This window comes from Anser cygnoides, chromosome Z (genome assembly GCF_040182565.1).
Source record: "Anser cygnoides isolate HZ-2024a breed goose chromosome Z, Taihu_goose_T2T_genome, whole genome shotgun sequence".
Lineage (NCBI taxonomy): Eukaryota > Metazoa > Chordata > Aves > Anseriformes > Anatidae > Anser > Anser cygnoides.
The window spans coordinates 37,613,802-37,626,953 of NC_089912.1; the positions used below are offsets into that span (position 1 = coordinate 37,613,802).

General features: G+C 38.4%; 1 protein-coding gene across 5 annotated transcripts in view; it reads right to left on the reverse strand.

The window, feature by feature from the left end:
• Positions 1 to 13,152, reverse strand: part of SYK (spleen associated tyrosine kinase) — a 60,610-nt gene that overhangs the window by 10,571 nt on the left and 36,887 nt on the right. For 4 of the 5 annotated variants that reach the window (XM_048046112.2, XM_048046113.2, XM_013195431.3 and 1 more), the window contains exons 4-7: positions 8,855 to 8,993; positions 7,333 to 7,414; positions 6,240 to 6,286; positions 4,410 to 4,478 (exon numbers count right to left, since the gene is read on the reverse strand). In XM_048046112.2, coding sequence (XP_047902069.1) covers positions 4,410 to 4,478; positions 6,240 to 6,286; positions 7,333 to 7,414; positions 8,855 to 8,993 — 337 coding nt within the window. The remainder of the gene's footprint in view (positions 1 to 4,409; positions 4,479 to 6,239; positions 6,287 to 7,332; positions 7,415 to 8,854; positions 8,994 to 13,152) is intronic. The other variant, XM_048046115.2, reaches the window with a different exon arrangement.

The window sequence follows — 13,152 nt, forward strand, 5'->3', positions numbered from 1 at the left end:
TTCCAAGATACTGGAAAAAATGTTCTGAAACACTTTGGAATGATCACAGTTTGGAATGATCACAGAACAATCAGTTTCAAAGAATACCTTTGCATACTTTATCCTTAAAATAATCTTTCTGACAGAAATGCAAAGTATTCAGTAAATGACATCTCCAAGATACCACATTGTTCTGGGACTTCTATGCTTTTTTAAAGCTTTAGTAGGACTTATCAATTGTTCTCTGTTCATTCTGGGGAGTACCCTGACAATAAACCTAAAGTGTGATGTGTCTGAGCCTTGGAATGTCCCACATCATACCTCACACTTAAAACACTGAAACCTTTCTGTTGTCACAGTTATGTGAAGCACATCTGTAGCTCCAGGCTAATGAATGAAGCATGGTAGCCCTTTTTCCTTTCCACAAAAGGGCAAGATCTTGCTAGAGTTTGTGGTTGCTGTTACATGATGAGGAATATAAATTATGCCCACATAGGGTACAATATCAGCAGATCTTTCTATTTTTCACATGAGTAAAAAGTTTGTGCACCACTTGTTGTCACTGTAGCTGAAGCTTCGGAGAAATGAGATACAAGCACTTTGAAAAAGGCCTTTAAAGTAATAAACTCAGGTTTTCAAATGGACGTGAACTTTGTGCTGAAATAAGTGATTCTTGTTTGATGTAGTAACATAACGCTGCAGGCAGAAATATAATGATGGTAATTCAGCTGCAATACCTTGTATGAATTTGGTAAGTGAGATTTATGTCATTATTGCTGAACAACGGGGCAGAAACACTTAGAAGTTCAGTAGGCTCAGACAGTACTAGACAGCTCCTCAAACTCAAACTTTAAAAACCTCAGAGGGCATATACTTTCATGTGATTAGTATTACCTAGGCACTAGAGAAGCAGTAAAATATCCCTGAATCTAGGTCTCAGTGTATGAACTGGCATACTTTCCACTGGACAAACAAACTGACATACACCATATTCATATGTCTCACAAGAAGCTCTTCACCAGTGCAGAAAAATTGGTAAAAATATACTTTTGACTATGACATAGCTGACTCCTTCTGTGAGAGGTAGACAGACATTTCCTTTCCTTTATAATTCAAGAACAAAACAAAAGAATCAGAAAGGACTGGGTCATCTTGTTCAGAAAGTGCATTAAAAACAAGTGCTTTACTCCTATTCTTGTGAATTAATCTCTGTAGATGACACAGTAACACCAAATTTAACAAACTTTTGAGCGGATTCTTTCTCAGAAAGCTTCTCATGTTTAAGATGAGTGATAATGTCTTACATATCATTAAGGCTAGCTTAGTTAACTAATACATACATATGTGTGGAATGATATTCCCCATTGCTGCAGTTCAATTAAATAGCTTAACAATATATATATATATATAAAATTAATATTTGTTTGAACTGTAATTTGATGCTTCACCTTTTCAGCTCATGCGAGTAACTTGGGAATATTATGTAGCACTCAAAACCTCAAACAGCAGCATTCTCTTCCTTAGTTCTGACAATTATGTATTTGTGACACGTAGCACCCTGCTTGCCTTTGAACAGGATATTCTAATAGAAAGGTTGGAATTTTTCTCTTGCAGTCAAGAGCCACGGTCTAGAAATGGTGCAGGAGGTATGTATCTTTGCATATATGGTGGCCTGGGTAATAGTACAACAAAAACTGCCTTTTATTTAACTGTTGTTCAAATTCAGAGTCCTTTCTGTCCTTGCTTTAAAAGCAGCAAGTTTAATTCTGCAGGTCTTTTCTGACAAAGGGAGCTTTGCCTTAATACAGCCCATGTATAGGCTAGAGGATTACTTCTTATATTCTTATCACAACCAGAGAATGGGCAAAATAACTATGAACTTGCTCTTACAGTTAAAAAAATAATATATGAAGACTCTGCTAGAGGAACCCATTAAAAATGGCACATATTATGCGATACCTTGTTGTATGAACTCTTGTAAACTGTGAGGCAAGATGTCATATCATGCTTTCCTACTAGAATGCTGCTGTGACCTTGACCATTTTTTAACATGAACAGATTTTATTTTATTTATTTTATTTTATTTTATTTTATTTTATTTTATTTTATTTTATTTTATTTTATTTTATTTTATTTTATTTATTATTTTATTTTATTTATTTTTCAGCTAGGATTTAATTTCAATTGGTTGAAATTTTCAGATACACAGTTAATCTAATCTAAATATGCTGTTCTTTCCCTTATTAGGGACTGACTTTACTGATGTAGCAGCCTTGTAATAATAGAGCCATATCCACAATAAGAGGAAAGTAGGAGGTAGAGAGTTTGATCTGAGTCAAAGGCAACTGTCTAGTAAAAGGAATAACACTTTCTGTGTATGATTAAGGCCTCAGTAGGATAACCCCTAAGCACGTATGATAGCCTCCAGTTGCTACACTGAGAATGAGATGCATTTACCATTTGCTTTAAAATACGAATGAAAAGGCTCCCATTTTTCTGTCTCATTTATATAGTAAAGACTGTTATTTGATAGTAAATATTGTATTTATGCGGGCAATCAGTACAGCAAGTATTATTTCTTTTCACGTTAGTAATTCTGATTTGCAATAAACCAAACATATATCTAGGACCGTAAAGTCATCTTACTTTGCTAAACCAACTGCGAAGCAAAATGCTGCATGACAAAGACCATGGTAGCCAACTACTCAACGAACTTTGACTAAAACTAGGTTACCACTAGGTGGCACAAATTCATTTAAATAGTCTAAAATGACAATTTCATGAGTAAAACAGCTGAAAAAAAATTGATCAGAGTGCTAAAAATACATACAAATAACCAGTTCGTGAAATAATAATAATAATAATAATAATAATAATAATAATAATACCACCAACACATTTTGCAAGTCTGAAAAAATATAAGAGTGTAAATTTTATGCTTTACTGTCTGATGTAAGAGAAGTAGCTGTATGTAAGTAACCAGGTGTAAGGGTGTTAGGTGTGTTAGGTAAGCTGTCTGTGTTGGGGCTAACGGATGGCTAATCTTGGAAATGTTAAAAGCTGGACTGTTTGTTTGTTTGTTTATTTATTTTCTTTAGGGTCTGAATTTGTCAGTAAGATGAAATTTGTGCTTAAAGAAAAATTATGATCCAAACAGATTTCTGAATTATTTCCTTAAATGATTGGTTTTTCTCTCTATGCTGCAGTTAGTACTCTGTGTGCTTTCCCTGGGAAGCAGAATAAAGGCGTTTTATTGCAGAAAGCAACCTGACAGAAGCACAGGTTTTATCATGTGAACAGACAGCAGTGACCCAAGCCATGTCTAGAGGCTTCAGACCCCATACTCACTTTTCTGAACAAAGCCAAAATACCCCTCTTGTCTAATATGTGATAGTAAGGCAATTTTTTCCAGATAGCTTTAGAACATGCCCAGATATTATATATATAATTGTATAAAATGACAGAGAATAAAAATGAGGCAAGAGTCCTATAATAATTTTGAGGGTGTGCAGATGACAACAGCTACTGGCACCTTAATATAACAGTGAACTAAAGTTGTATAAAAAAAGAATAGTTGTTTTTATCAGGATTATCAAATATACTATATGTCAGCTTTTCTGAACAGCAGTGTATCTCTAGGGATTTTTGTGCCTGCTCATTTTTGTTCCAGAGCAACCAGTAATAAATAAATAAATAAATAAATAAAATGAGAGAATTGTGAGTAGAACAGGAACACACATATTATTCTCAGCATGCAAGCCCATAATTAATTACATGCTTCACAACTGCACCAATTACTGGACAGTATCATTTTCTGGCCATGCAGCATCACTTTCATTAGTACAGGACTGTGTTCCCTTTGACACCCTGACATCTACTTTCCCATTCTGCTTGGTCTTGTAAAATCTTACACTTGCCTAAACTTCAATGTATAACAGGATTTGTGCGCACAAGTTCTGTAGGAATACATTTTGTGATTGCTATTAACAAATTGTTCCCTAAATGTGCTCAGAAATAATCTAGTAAGCAAGCCAATTTTCTAATTAGGAATGGTATTTACTGCTAGAAATATCACTTTGTTCTGCTATAAGTGTTTTCTGAAGCATTTTATCATTTACATTTTATTTGCAGACATGTTGAGAACAGGACTAATATTTTGGGATGTGAGAAATTACTTGAAAATAGCCCCCCTCTCCCCTCCCCTCCCATTTTTTTTAAACTTCTTTAAAGCTATTGCTTTAGTTAAGGCTACAGTTATGCAGATGATTACTAAAAAAAGCAGAAAGCTAACAAAATCTTCACAATCAGATTGTTAGTATTCAAGACACACATTCAGTAACAGCAAGCCAACAGGAAAAAGGAAGAGTGAAATTAGTTAAGTGTAAGTCCTTTTAACTCAACCAAAAACCTAAGAAGACTGTATGAGGCACCTTTTTGCTGCCAGCCTTTGGAAAGGTGTACGATTTGAGTCTTGAGATAATTCCACCTCTTGCCCAACTCTAGAAACCACAATGTCAAAGAGGAACAGTAAATGTGTCAGGAAAATTGCTGAAGGTATTTTACAAAACAGATGTAGTACAAAAGAACATAACCCAACCTTTCTTGTGTGTGTGCCTGGTTAAGTACAAAAATAAAGCAACAAATATAGTGTATGAAATCTTAACACTAAATTTTCTTTAGACGATATTATTTTAAACCACCTTGGATCTGTACATGTATCTTAAAGCAGCGTTTAATTCATAGACTGCCCCTTCCCTGGTTGCTTTACACGATGTTTCTTCTGCCTCTGTTATTGAGCTTAAACCCCTCCCAGACATATTTAGCTATGTGAATCAGTTGTTAAGTTTAGTGTGTTGAAGGATGACTAATGTATAAAGCAAAGTTGGAAGCACCCTTTGGTCTTACAACAAACATTGTGGTTATTGAAGCAAAAAGCATAGAAATTGACATTAATTCCAACAAAAATGAACAGGCCTTAAATTTTTCAAGTGCACTTATGTTCTATATAAAGATAACTTTTAAAATTTCAACTATGTTTTAAAAAAGTAAATTCATTTAATTAAATGTGACTAGTAAGCATTTCTAGTGGTCACTGAGAGATCATACCTGCCTAATTAAAACTGCAGTACTTACTGAGCAAGCATTTTGCCTGTATCTCAGGTTGAAATAGTAATGTGATCCACATCCTTAGTCACTTCAAATTATTTTTTTTTCTATTTAGCTCAAAAAATAGTTTTTCTAATGATTGGATCGAAATGATATTTTTTTCCAAGCTTATCTTTATTTGATTTTACATAGAAAGGTATCCTTTATTGAAAAGCATCAAGTATAGCTATGCAGTCCCTATTCCTGATGGAAGAACAAACTTCCTCAGTCCTTGACCCTCTTCATAGCTGTATGAGAATTCAGTAACTGCATATTGAAAAGGCTTATTGAATCTGTTATTTTCTTTTACCTCATAAAATTCTCTTTCCAATTGTGAATAAAGGAAACCCAAGGCACTCCTTAGTTATTATTTTACAATAAATAAATTCTGTAAGGGTGTACGTGTTCTTTGCATGTGGTGAACATAGCACATGGCTACATATTATACTTTTACAACATGAGTAACTCCCAGCACTTCACCTAGCAGCCATTTCCACTGTCTTTATGGTAATAGTCCTTAACTCAAATGTTTGTATTAGATAGTCAAATAGATACTGATAGTAATTTTAAAACCTAATCAGGGACAGCAACAGTGCCAGTTGGTAGTGAAAATTATTATTTTCACTGCACAAGGAGTCAAACCATTGTGCAAAGGCAGATGTTAACCACATACACCAGGTATGAAAACATTTGGCTTTACTCAATAAAGCGAACCTTCATTTTACTTCTGCCAGCAGTCTCAAAATGGGCAATTTAAACAGAGCAGTATCTCTCCTCCGAGTGATGATACAGTCACTAGACAACTTGACTGTTAATGTTCAATGAGGCATTTTGAACATAATGTTCAATGAGACATATATGAAAATACTGATTTCCATGTATATTATATATATATAAAACAAGTTCACAAAATTAAATGCTTAATAGCTCAGTACAAAAATCTGATGAAAACAATAAATATGACAAAAAACGTTAGCTTATTTGCTACCTAATTCTAAAACAATCCCCCCCAAAAAATGTACTGCAACAATATCCAAGTTGTATGATTCCTAGAGTATTATGTGTCTGTAAGGCTTCTTAAATGAACTTACTGCTACATCACTACCTACTCTTACCTTTGAAGGTGTTCCAGGAAGAGGACGAGTGTCAAAAACAACATTATCTGTAAAAGAATCAAATGTAGAAAGATACTGAACAAGGTTAGAAACGTACTACAATAATAATAATTACAGAAAATAAATACATAATTACATAGGGGGGCAAATTTCTAGCTTTTAGATCATATTGCAGCATTTCTCCTGGCCCATCTTCTTGGCTTTTTTCTCTAATGTGGGGCAGTCACACTCTGCTACTTGCCGCTACGGAAAAAAAGGTACGTGCACTGCCTTAATGGGAGTGTAAAAAGTAAGGGCATATCTGTACACCATGGCCCTGGTTTCCAGTCAGAAAGACAGAAGAGGGGCCCTGAGAGAGACAAGACCACTTCTGGAACAGCAAGAGTCAGACAAGAATCAGGCAGGATCACCTTTGTCCTGGCAAGCAGTGAAAGAGATGACTAGGTCTCATCTGTGTAAACACAGATGACAAATGGGATTAAAAAAGAAAGAGGCCCAAGAGCACATTGGAGGTCAGGACACCCCTAACCCTCCCAGAAATTAATTCCTGCAGGCACTGTGAGTGGGTGGCAGTTTGAAGACCCCCCTTTTCAGCATCAGGTGCAACCAAATGTTTGTACTGCCTGTCTCTCGTGCTCCCCAGCATGGGAAGTCCTCATCTACCAGCAGCTCACCTGTCTCTGCACCCAACCAAAATGCTTGTGCCAGAGCTGCTGGCATGCCAGCCTCCGCTTGAAGTAAAGGTCACTGGAGAAGGAGTGCCAGGACAGCCACGCTGTTAGCATGTATGGGCCAAGTACAACAGACTGCCATTTTGAGCAGTAAACTGCATTTTGGATCTGACGTTAATTTTAGAGCTGGGGGTGGTATCATCCCTTAAGGTACAGGATCTGACTCTATCCTGCATGACCTGGCAGATCGTAACTCATTTGAAAAGTTAGAAATTTAATATTTCATTTTTTTTTAATCCAAATTTAAAATTGCATCTACAGAAATCTGCACCCACACACCCTCCAAATCAAAAAAATGCATGCATTTTTCGTCATCATTAACACAGCTATTTATCAATTTCAAAATAATAGGAATAACTCACCACTTTCTAAGCCAAGTCGTGGACAGGGAATGGTAAGAACCCTTAATAATCCATCTGGTTTGTATGAATAATGCTCAACTAACTAACAGAACGAGAGAAAAAAAAAAAGAGAGAAGAGAGAGAAAAAAAAGGTAAGAGAGGTATTATTAAATAGATTGTCTGCTTATAATCACATGCATATGTACAATATTTGATATATGTTATAGCAAATGAACTGGGCATACAGCAGAATTTTACTGCTATTTTACTCTCTATCAGAGGTGTATGTTTCTGAAGCAACCTCCTGGCTGAATCTGGAACCTCACCCAAGAACTGGATTTGTGAGATATAACATGCCACACCTGACTCTGCTATGAACCAGCTTTGTAACTCTGAGCAAATCACTTCTTTTTACACGTCTGACTTCTATCTTTGTTGGTTTTGTTTTGGTTTGTTTTGGTTTGGTTTGGTTGTTTGTTTTTGAGTTTTTGTTTTAAAGATGGTCAAAACTCTAGGGCAGGAATTATCTTCCTATTTAATGCTTTCTTTGGGCTCCAGACTCACAATGGGATGTAAACAATTAATAAATGTATAGTACCAATAGTTGTGCACATTTGTGTTCCTGCATTATCCTGTCCATGCCTTTTGCCATTTTATCACAGGTACATGACTGCTATTTTGGCTTTGGTACATTTGGGTAGGAAGGTGGGTGGGTGTCTGCAAGTGAAACATTTACAGAAATTCAAAAAATGTGCAAGTTTTGCAGGTTGCTTTAAAGTTTCAGTGACTCAGGGAAAGAAATATGCAGGATATTTACAAGCAAGACTGAGTTAATATATACAATTAAAGACACATATTTTAGATTTATTACTGACTTTATTTGTCTTAATAGAGTTTTAAGCAAGAAGAAAATTCTTCATGGTTTTTACTTCACTTTACCCAGTCATTTCTCCAGTTTTATTCTGTTTTATTAACAACTATGGTATAGTTAACTAGCCAGTCCTCATTTGCTTTAGCTTTACCACAATTCAGACATATTTTGGAAGTAACCGTTAGCAAACTATGTTTATTCAGTCTACAAAGTCGGGAACTTCAATGCTAAAAAATGCAGTGTGTGTGCAGCATCCCAAAAAACCTATGTACTTCCCAGAATTCTGCTTATCATTACTATAAAGGACATAAGCCAATGACTGTACCTGGTATAGCTACTATTGAATACGGTCACTTACAAATGCAAATGGTCTTCCATTTTAGAGAATGTTCAGCTAATTGCATAATGATTACAGCAATATTAAACCCAGTGAGGCTTCAACATCACATTTAAATATGATTAAAATCTCTACTCTTACTTAGCTTTCTACACTAACATGCATTTTATCCATGTATGAAAGCCATAAAAAGGTGGAAACTTGACAAATAAACTGCCAAAACATGCTGCTGTTTAGCCAAAGACAGTTGACGCACAGCAAAGTAAAACAAACTGCCTAGCTGGGTTATATTGCAACATGATGACAGATATCCAAACAATTCAATCTTAACAGACCTGCCAGAGGGTGTCAAATCTTTTTCCATCTGGTATGGAGAGCTTTCCTGTCTTATCTCTGTCAATACGGTAATGCAGTACTTTTCCATCGTTGAGCAGACACAGGGCATAGGAACCATTGCTGTCCCTTTCTCGAATTCTGCAGGAATAAGAGAGATTTTTAAGGTTATTCTTTGCTAGCAATAAGTAACTAGGTTGAAGATGCTTTTTTAAATCACCTTTTCTCAACTTTCAAATTAAAAACAAAGGAAAATCTGTGCTGCAACTTCTGAAGACATTTTGCTAAGCCTTTCATTTATTTCTTAGTGTAATTTGTTTTCAGATAGAATTCCCTAAGTTCCTCTTTTTATCTCAAGAGTCAACATATGACGACAGAAAATCCACAACGTGGAGCTCTTTGCTAGGCAGCTACAGAACACTGTGCAGCGCACAAAGTACTCTCTGAGCTAGGAAGTGCTTGAAGGCTTGTACACTGCAGCCCTATCAAAGCCCACGGAAGTATGAGGACAGGATCCAGCATGTATAAGCAGCTATACTTCTGTCTCTTCCCCAGCTGACCTAAAATTAAAAACAACAGATAAGTGCCTCCATTAAAATAAGATTTCTCTTGTTTGTCTTTAATTTTGAAACCAAGAGATGACAGTGAGGAGAGAAAACAAAATAGAACGTAATACGAAATACAAATAAAAGGAAAATTTTCTCTGTGCACTGAAGCAGTTTCTGGTTTGCCTGGGAAATGAAAATATCTTGTACATTTCTGTTATCATTAATTCTTTTAATTTCTGGAAAGATGTTAATGTTTTCTTGCAGATTTCATGTAAATTTCACATGAAATTTCACACAGTAGTTGGTTATAGATCTGCTCTTAATTTCACTTGGGAGAAATCATGGAATGTAATATAAAATAATTGTCTAAAATTCATGGGTAGCCAGCATGATCTCCTGCTTCTAGAAGATCTGGAAACAACATCTGAGATACCTTCACTGTGTTGCATAGTTGTTTACAGCTTACTCAGGGCTAGCTCACACTGAGAACAATATCTTCCAGTGACTGGACCCAGAATAGGTAGGAACTTGCTACGAGCTCCATCATAGTTGGCCCAGGGTGTCTAAGTTTAGAAAGCAGGTTTTAGTTTGAGATGCCTGTGTTCAATTATTGCTGATAGTGAGACAGAAGTGGAGTTAGCTGAAAATTTTCTGCAATATAATATGTTTTTCTTCTATGCAAAGCCCGGATTCGGCAACACAGACATTTTCTGTTCTGGTGTGCACAGAAAGGTACTCTCCATTGAGTTTGCCTCCTTTTCTTTATCATGGTCCCCACTTTACTGACAGCATATGATGCTGATGAACCAGGGCCTTAAGAGCCATTGCAAACTAGGGAGCAACCCACTTGACCACTTCTCTCCTAGAGCTGTGTGGAGAACTGAGCAACTCAGTAAATGTTTAAAGTTCCCAAATCAATGATGCCTGGATTTGAATGTCCCCCAAGAAAATGTTCAAAGTGATACCAGTTAATTCTGTTTTGTGTGAAAGGGATAAAATATGTACTTTGAGGAAAGGGCAAGATGACCCAGGCCTTGGAGGTGTCTAAAGGATGATTAACTGAGCAACTGCTAATCAGGAAGACCATTACATTGCCATTCTTGATGGAAACATCCTGAGGTATGCCCTTGAGTACATCACCAATCAACATAATGTGGATAGTTGGCTGAAAAACAAAGATTAAGAGTATTCTAATGTGAACTATCTGTGAACTATCCTCATTAATAAAAATCATGCCCATAGCCTGGGAGACCCTGGCCCATCAAGGGACACTTCAAGGATGCGCAGAGTGATTCTGTTGTGTCAGCAGCGTGAGAGTTCTGTAACCAATCTGAGGCTAGGGGCTCGTACAAACCTGTAAATATAGGGATAAGGGATTGTACAAAGAGTTGCATGGAAAGTCCCAAGGTGCACCAGCTTTGTGGGAAACCACCTGGTAACCAAACAGACTTGCACAATTCTGAAATAAACAATAATTCAACCTCGTGTGTGGATTGGCTTATTGCACACCAGGTGACAAATCCCAGTTTTTTATCAGACAACAAAATTGCTGCTCAGAAAGATTTGAGAGCAGGGTTTTCAAAACTCTTTTTTTTTTTTTTTGGCAAGAGGAAAGACTTCTGGGGCCAACTATATCTGCCAAACAGTTCTCAGATTCCACATTGAAACTGACATTACCTGTGAGCATTTCCATCAGCAGTTATCACCTAGAGAAAACAGCACTACTTCATTCCAAATAATGTGGGTAACTATGACAAGGTTACAATATACTCAGTAATTTTTCAAAAGCCATGAAAAAAATACCACAGAATACCCTTGCTAAAGTGCTGGGAGGCATTGCAGATGCAATGCTACTACTTGCAATCACATCTCCAGAGACTGCAGCGGCAAGCATTAAATTCTGCTCCTCACTCACTCACTCAACTCCGAACTACAACTGTGTTTTACTTCAACTACTCATGCAACTATTTTTCATGCAGAGTGCTTCTTGTTGCCTAAGATGTGAACAGGACACTGGCTAAAGGAAAAGGGAAGTAGAGATGTTTTTTTTCTAAAACCAAAGTAGCTTGCATACTGTGTCTAAAGCAACTTGAAACACATCGTGGTTTTTCATGACATGCAGGTATTTTCTCAGCATGCTGATTTCCTGTGCTGACTGACCGGTGGAGAGCAAAGAATGCTTTGTCTTCCTCTTCCTCTGACTTGCTCTTACCAAGTAAGACTTGGAAAGATATTTTCAGAATAGAAGACAGTGTCTAAAACACAAATAGCATTTCGTTTTCTTCAGAATACAGCACAAGTAAGATTATAAAATGTAATGGATTATTTCCCAGTAACAAGTTTGCTTCATGCTTCATATATGGCAATGGTGACTCAAATATTATTAGTTCTAACGAAACTGATTCCCTTTTGCAGCTGTTGTTACTATCGCAAGAGGCACTCTAAATGTTTTTAAGAGCACAGACATCAATGGGTGAAGAGAGTCCTGATTTCTTAGGATCACAGCATAGATCCAACAGCCCTATCAATATCCAGTGCATGGTTTATGAAGAACTTACGTTTGTAAAGTTATAATTGCATTTCTGTGCTCTTCCTTTCCCCAACCAAACAACTACCTAACTCTGAAGATATCTGTAGTTCACAGTCGTGGCAGCTTCTGTCTGACTGCTCTACCACTGTATATCCAAAGTACTCCTACAGAACTCAACACCACAATCCAAACTGAAAACTTTACTACCTTTGTTGACAAGGATTGTAATATGGCAGATTTCACCAAAATTTTGTTTTGTTTGTGCAGATGCAATAATAGCTGTCTAGGTTAAGTTAACACTAGAACTGCAGGTAGTGTAGTGGATTTACGTGGCAAGGATTTGGTAACCGGGGGGCTGCAGCAGTGGCCTTTGTGAGAAGAGCACAGCAGCTGCCCCATGTTAGATAAGGGCCAGTTTCAGCCAGCTCCAGAGGGACCCACTGCTGCCCAGTGGTAAGCAGACAACAGCAACAACAAAAAACTGCTGTGCAGCAGCTGGGAGAGAGAGGAGTGAGAAGCAGCCCTGCAGCCCCCAGGTGAGTGCAGCAGGAGGGCAGGAGGTGCTCCAGGCAGCCAGCAGCAGTTCCCCTGCGGCCTGTGCAGGGAGAGGCCCCTGGTGGAGCAGGCTGTCCCCCTGCAGCCCATGGGTCCCACACGGAGCAGATCTCCACGCTGCAGCCCCCCCGTGGAGGAGCCCCCGGTGGAGCAGGTGGATGTGGCCTGGAGGAGGCTGCGGCCCATGGAGAGCCCCCGCAGGAGCAGGCCCCGGGCCGGAGCTGCAGCCCGTGGAGAGGAGCCCACGCAGGAGCAGGGGGTCTGGGGGGAGCTGCCGCCCACCCGTGGGGGACCCGTGCTGGAGCAGTTTGCTCCTGGGGGATGGATGGACCCCGTGGTACGGAGCCGTGTGGGAGCAGGTCTTGAAGAGCTGCTGCCTGTGGGCAGCCCCCGCAGGCTCAGTTCGGGAAGGACGGCATCCCGTGGGAGGGACCCCACGGGGAGCAGGGGCAGGGAGGGACCGTGAGGGAGCGGCGGAGACGAAGTGTTAGGGGCTGACCGCAGCCCCCGTTCCCCATTCCCCTGTGCCGCTCCAGGGGAGGAAGTAGAAGAGCATGGATGGGGGCACGGTGTTTTCAGTTTGTTTTGTTTCTCATTTCTCTATCTTGTTAGTAATAGGCAATAAATGTCTGTAATCTCCATACACTGAGTCTGTTTTGCCCGTGAT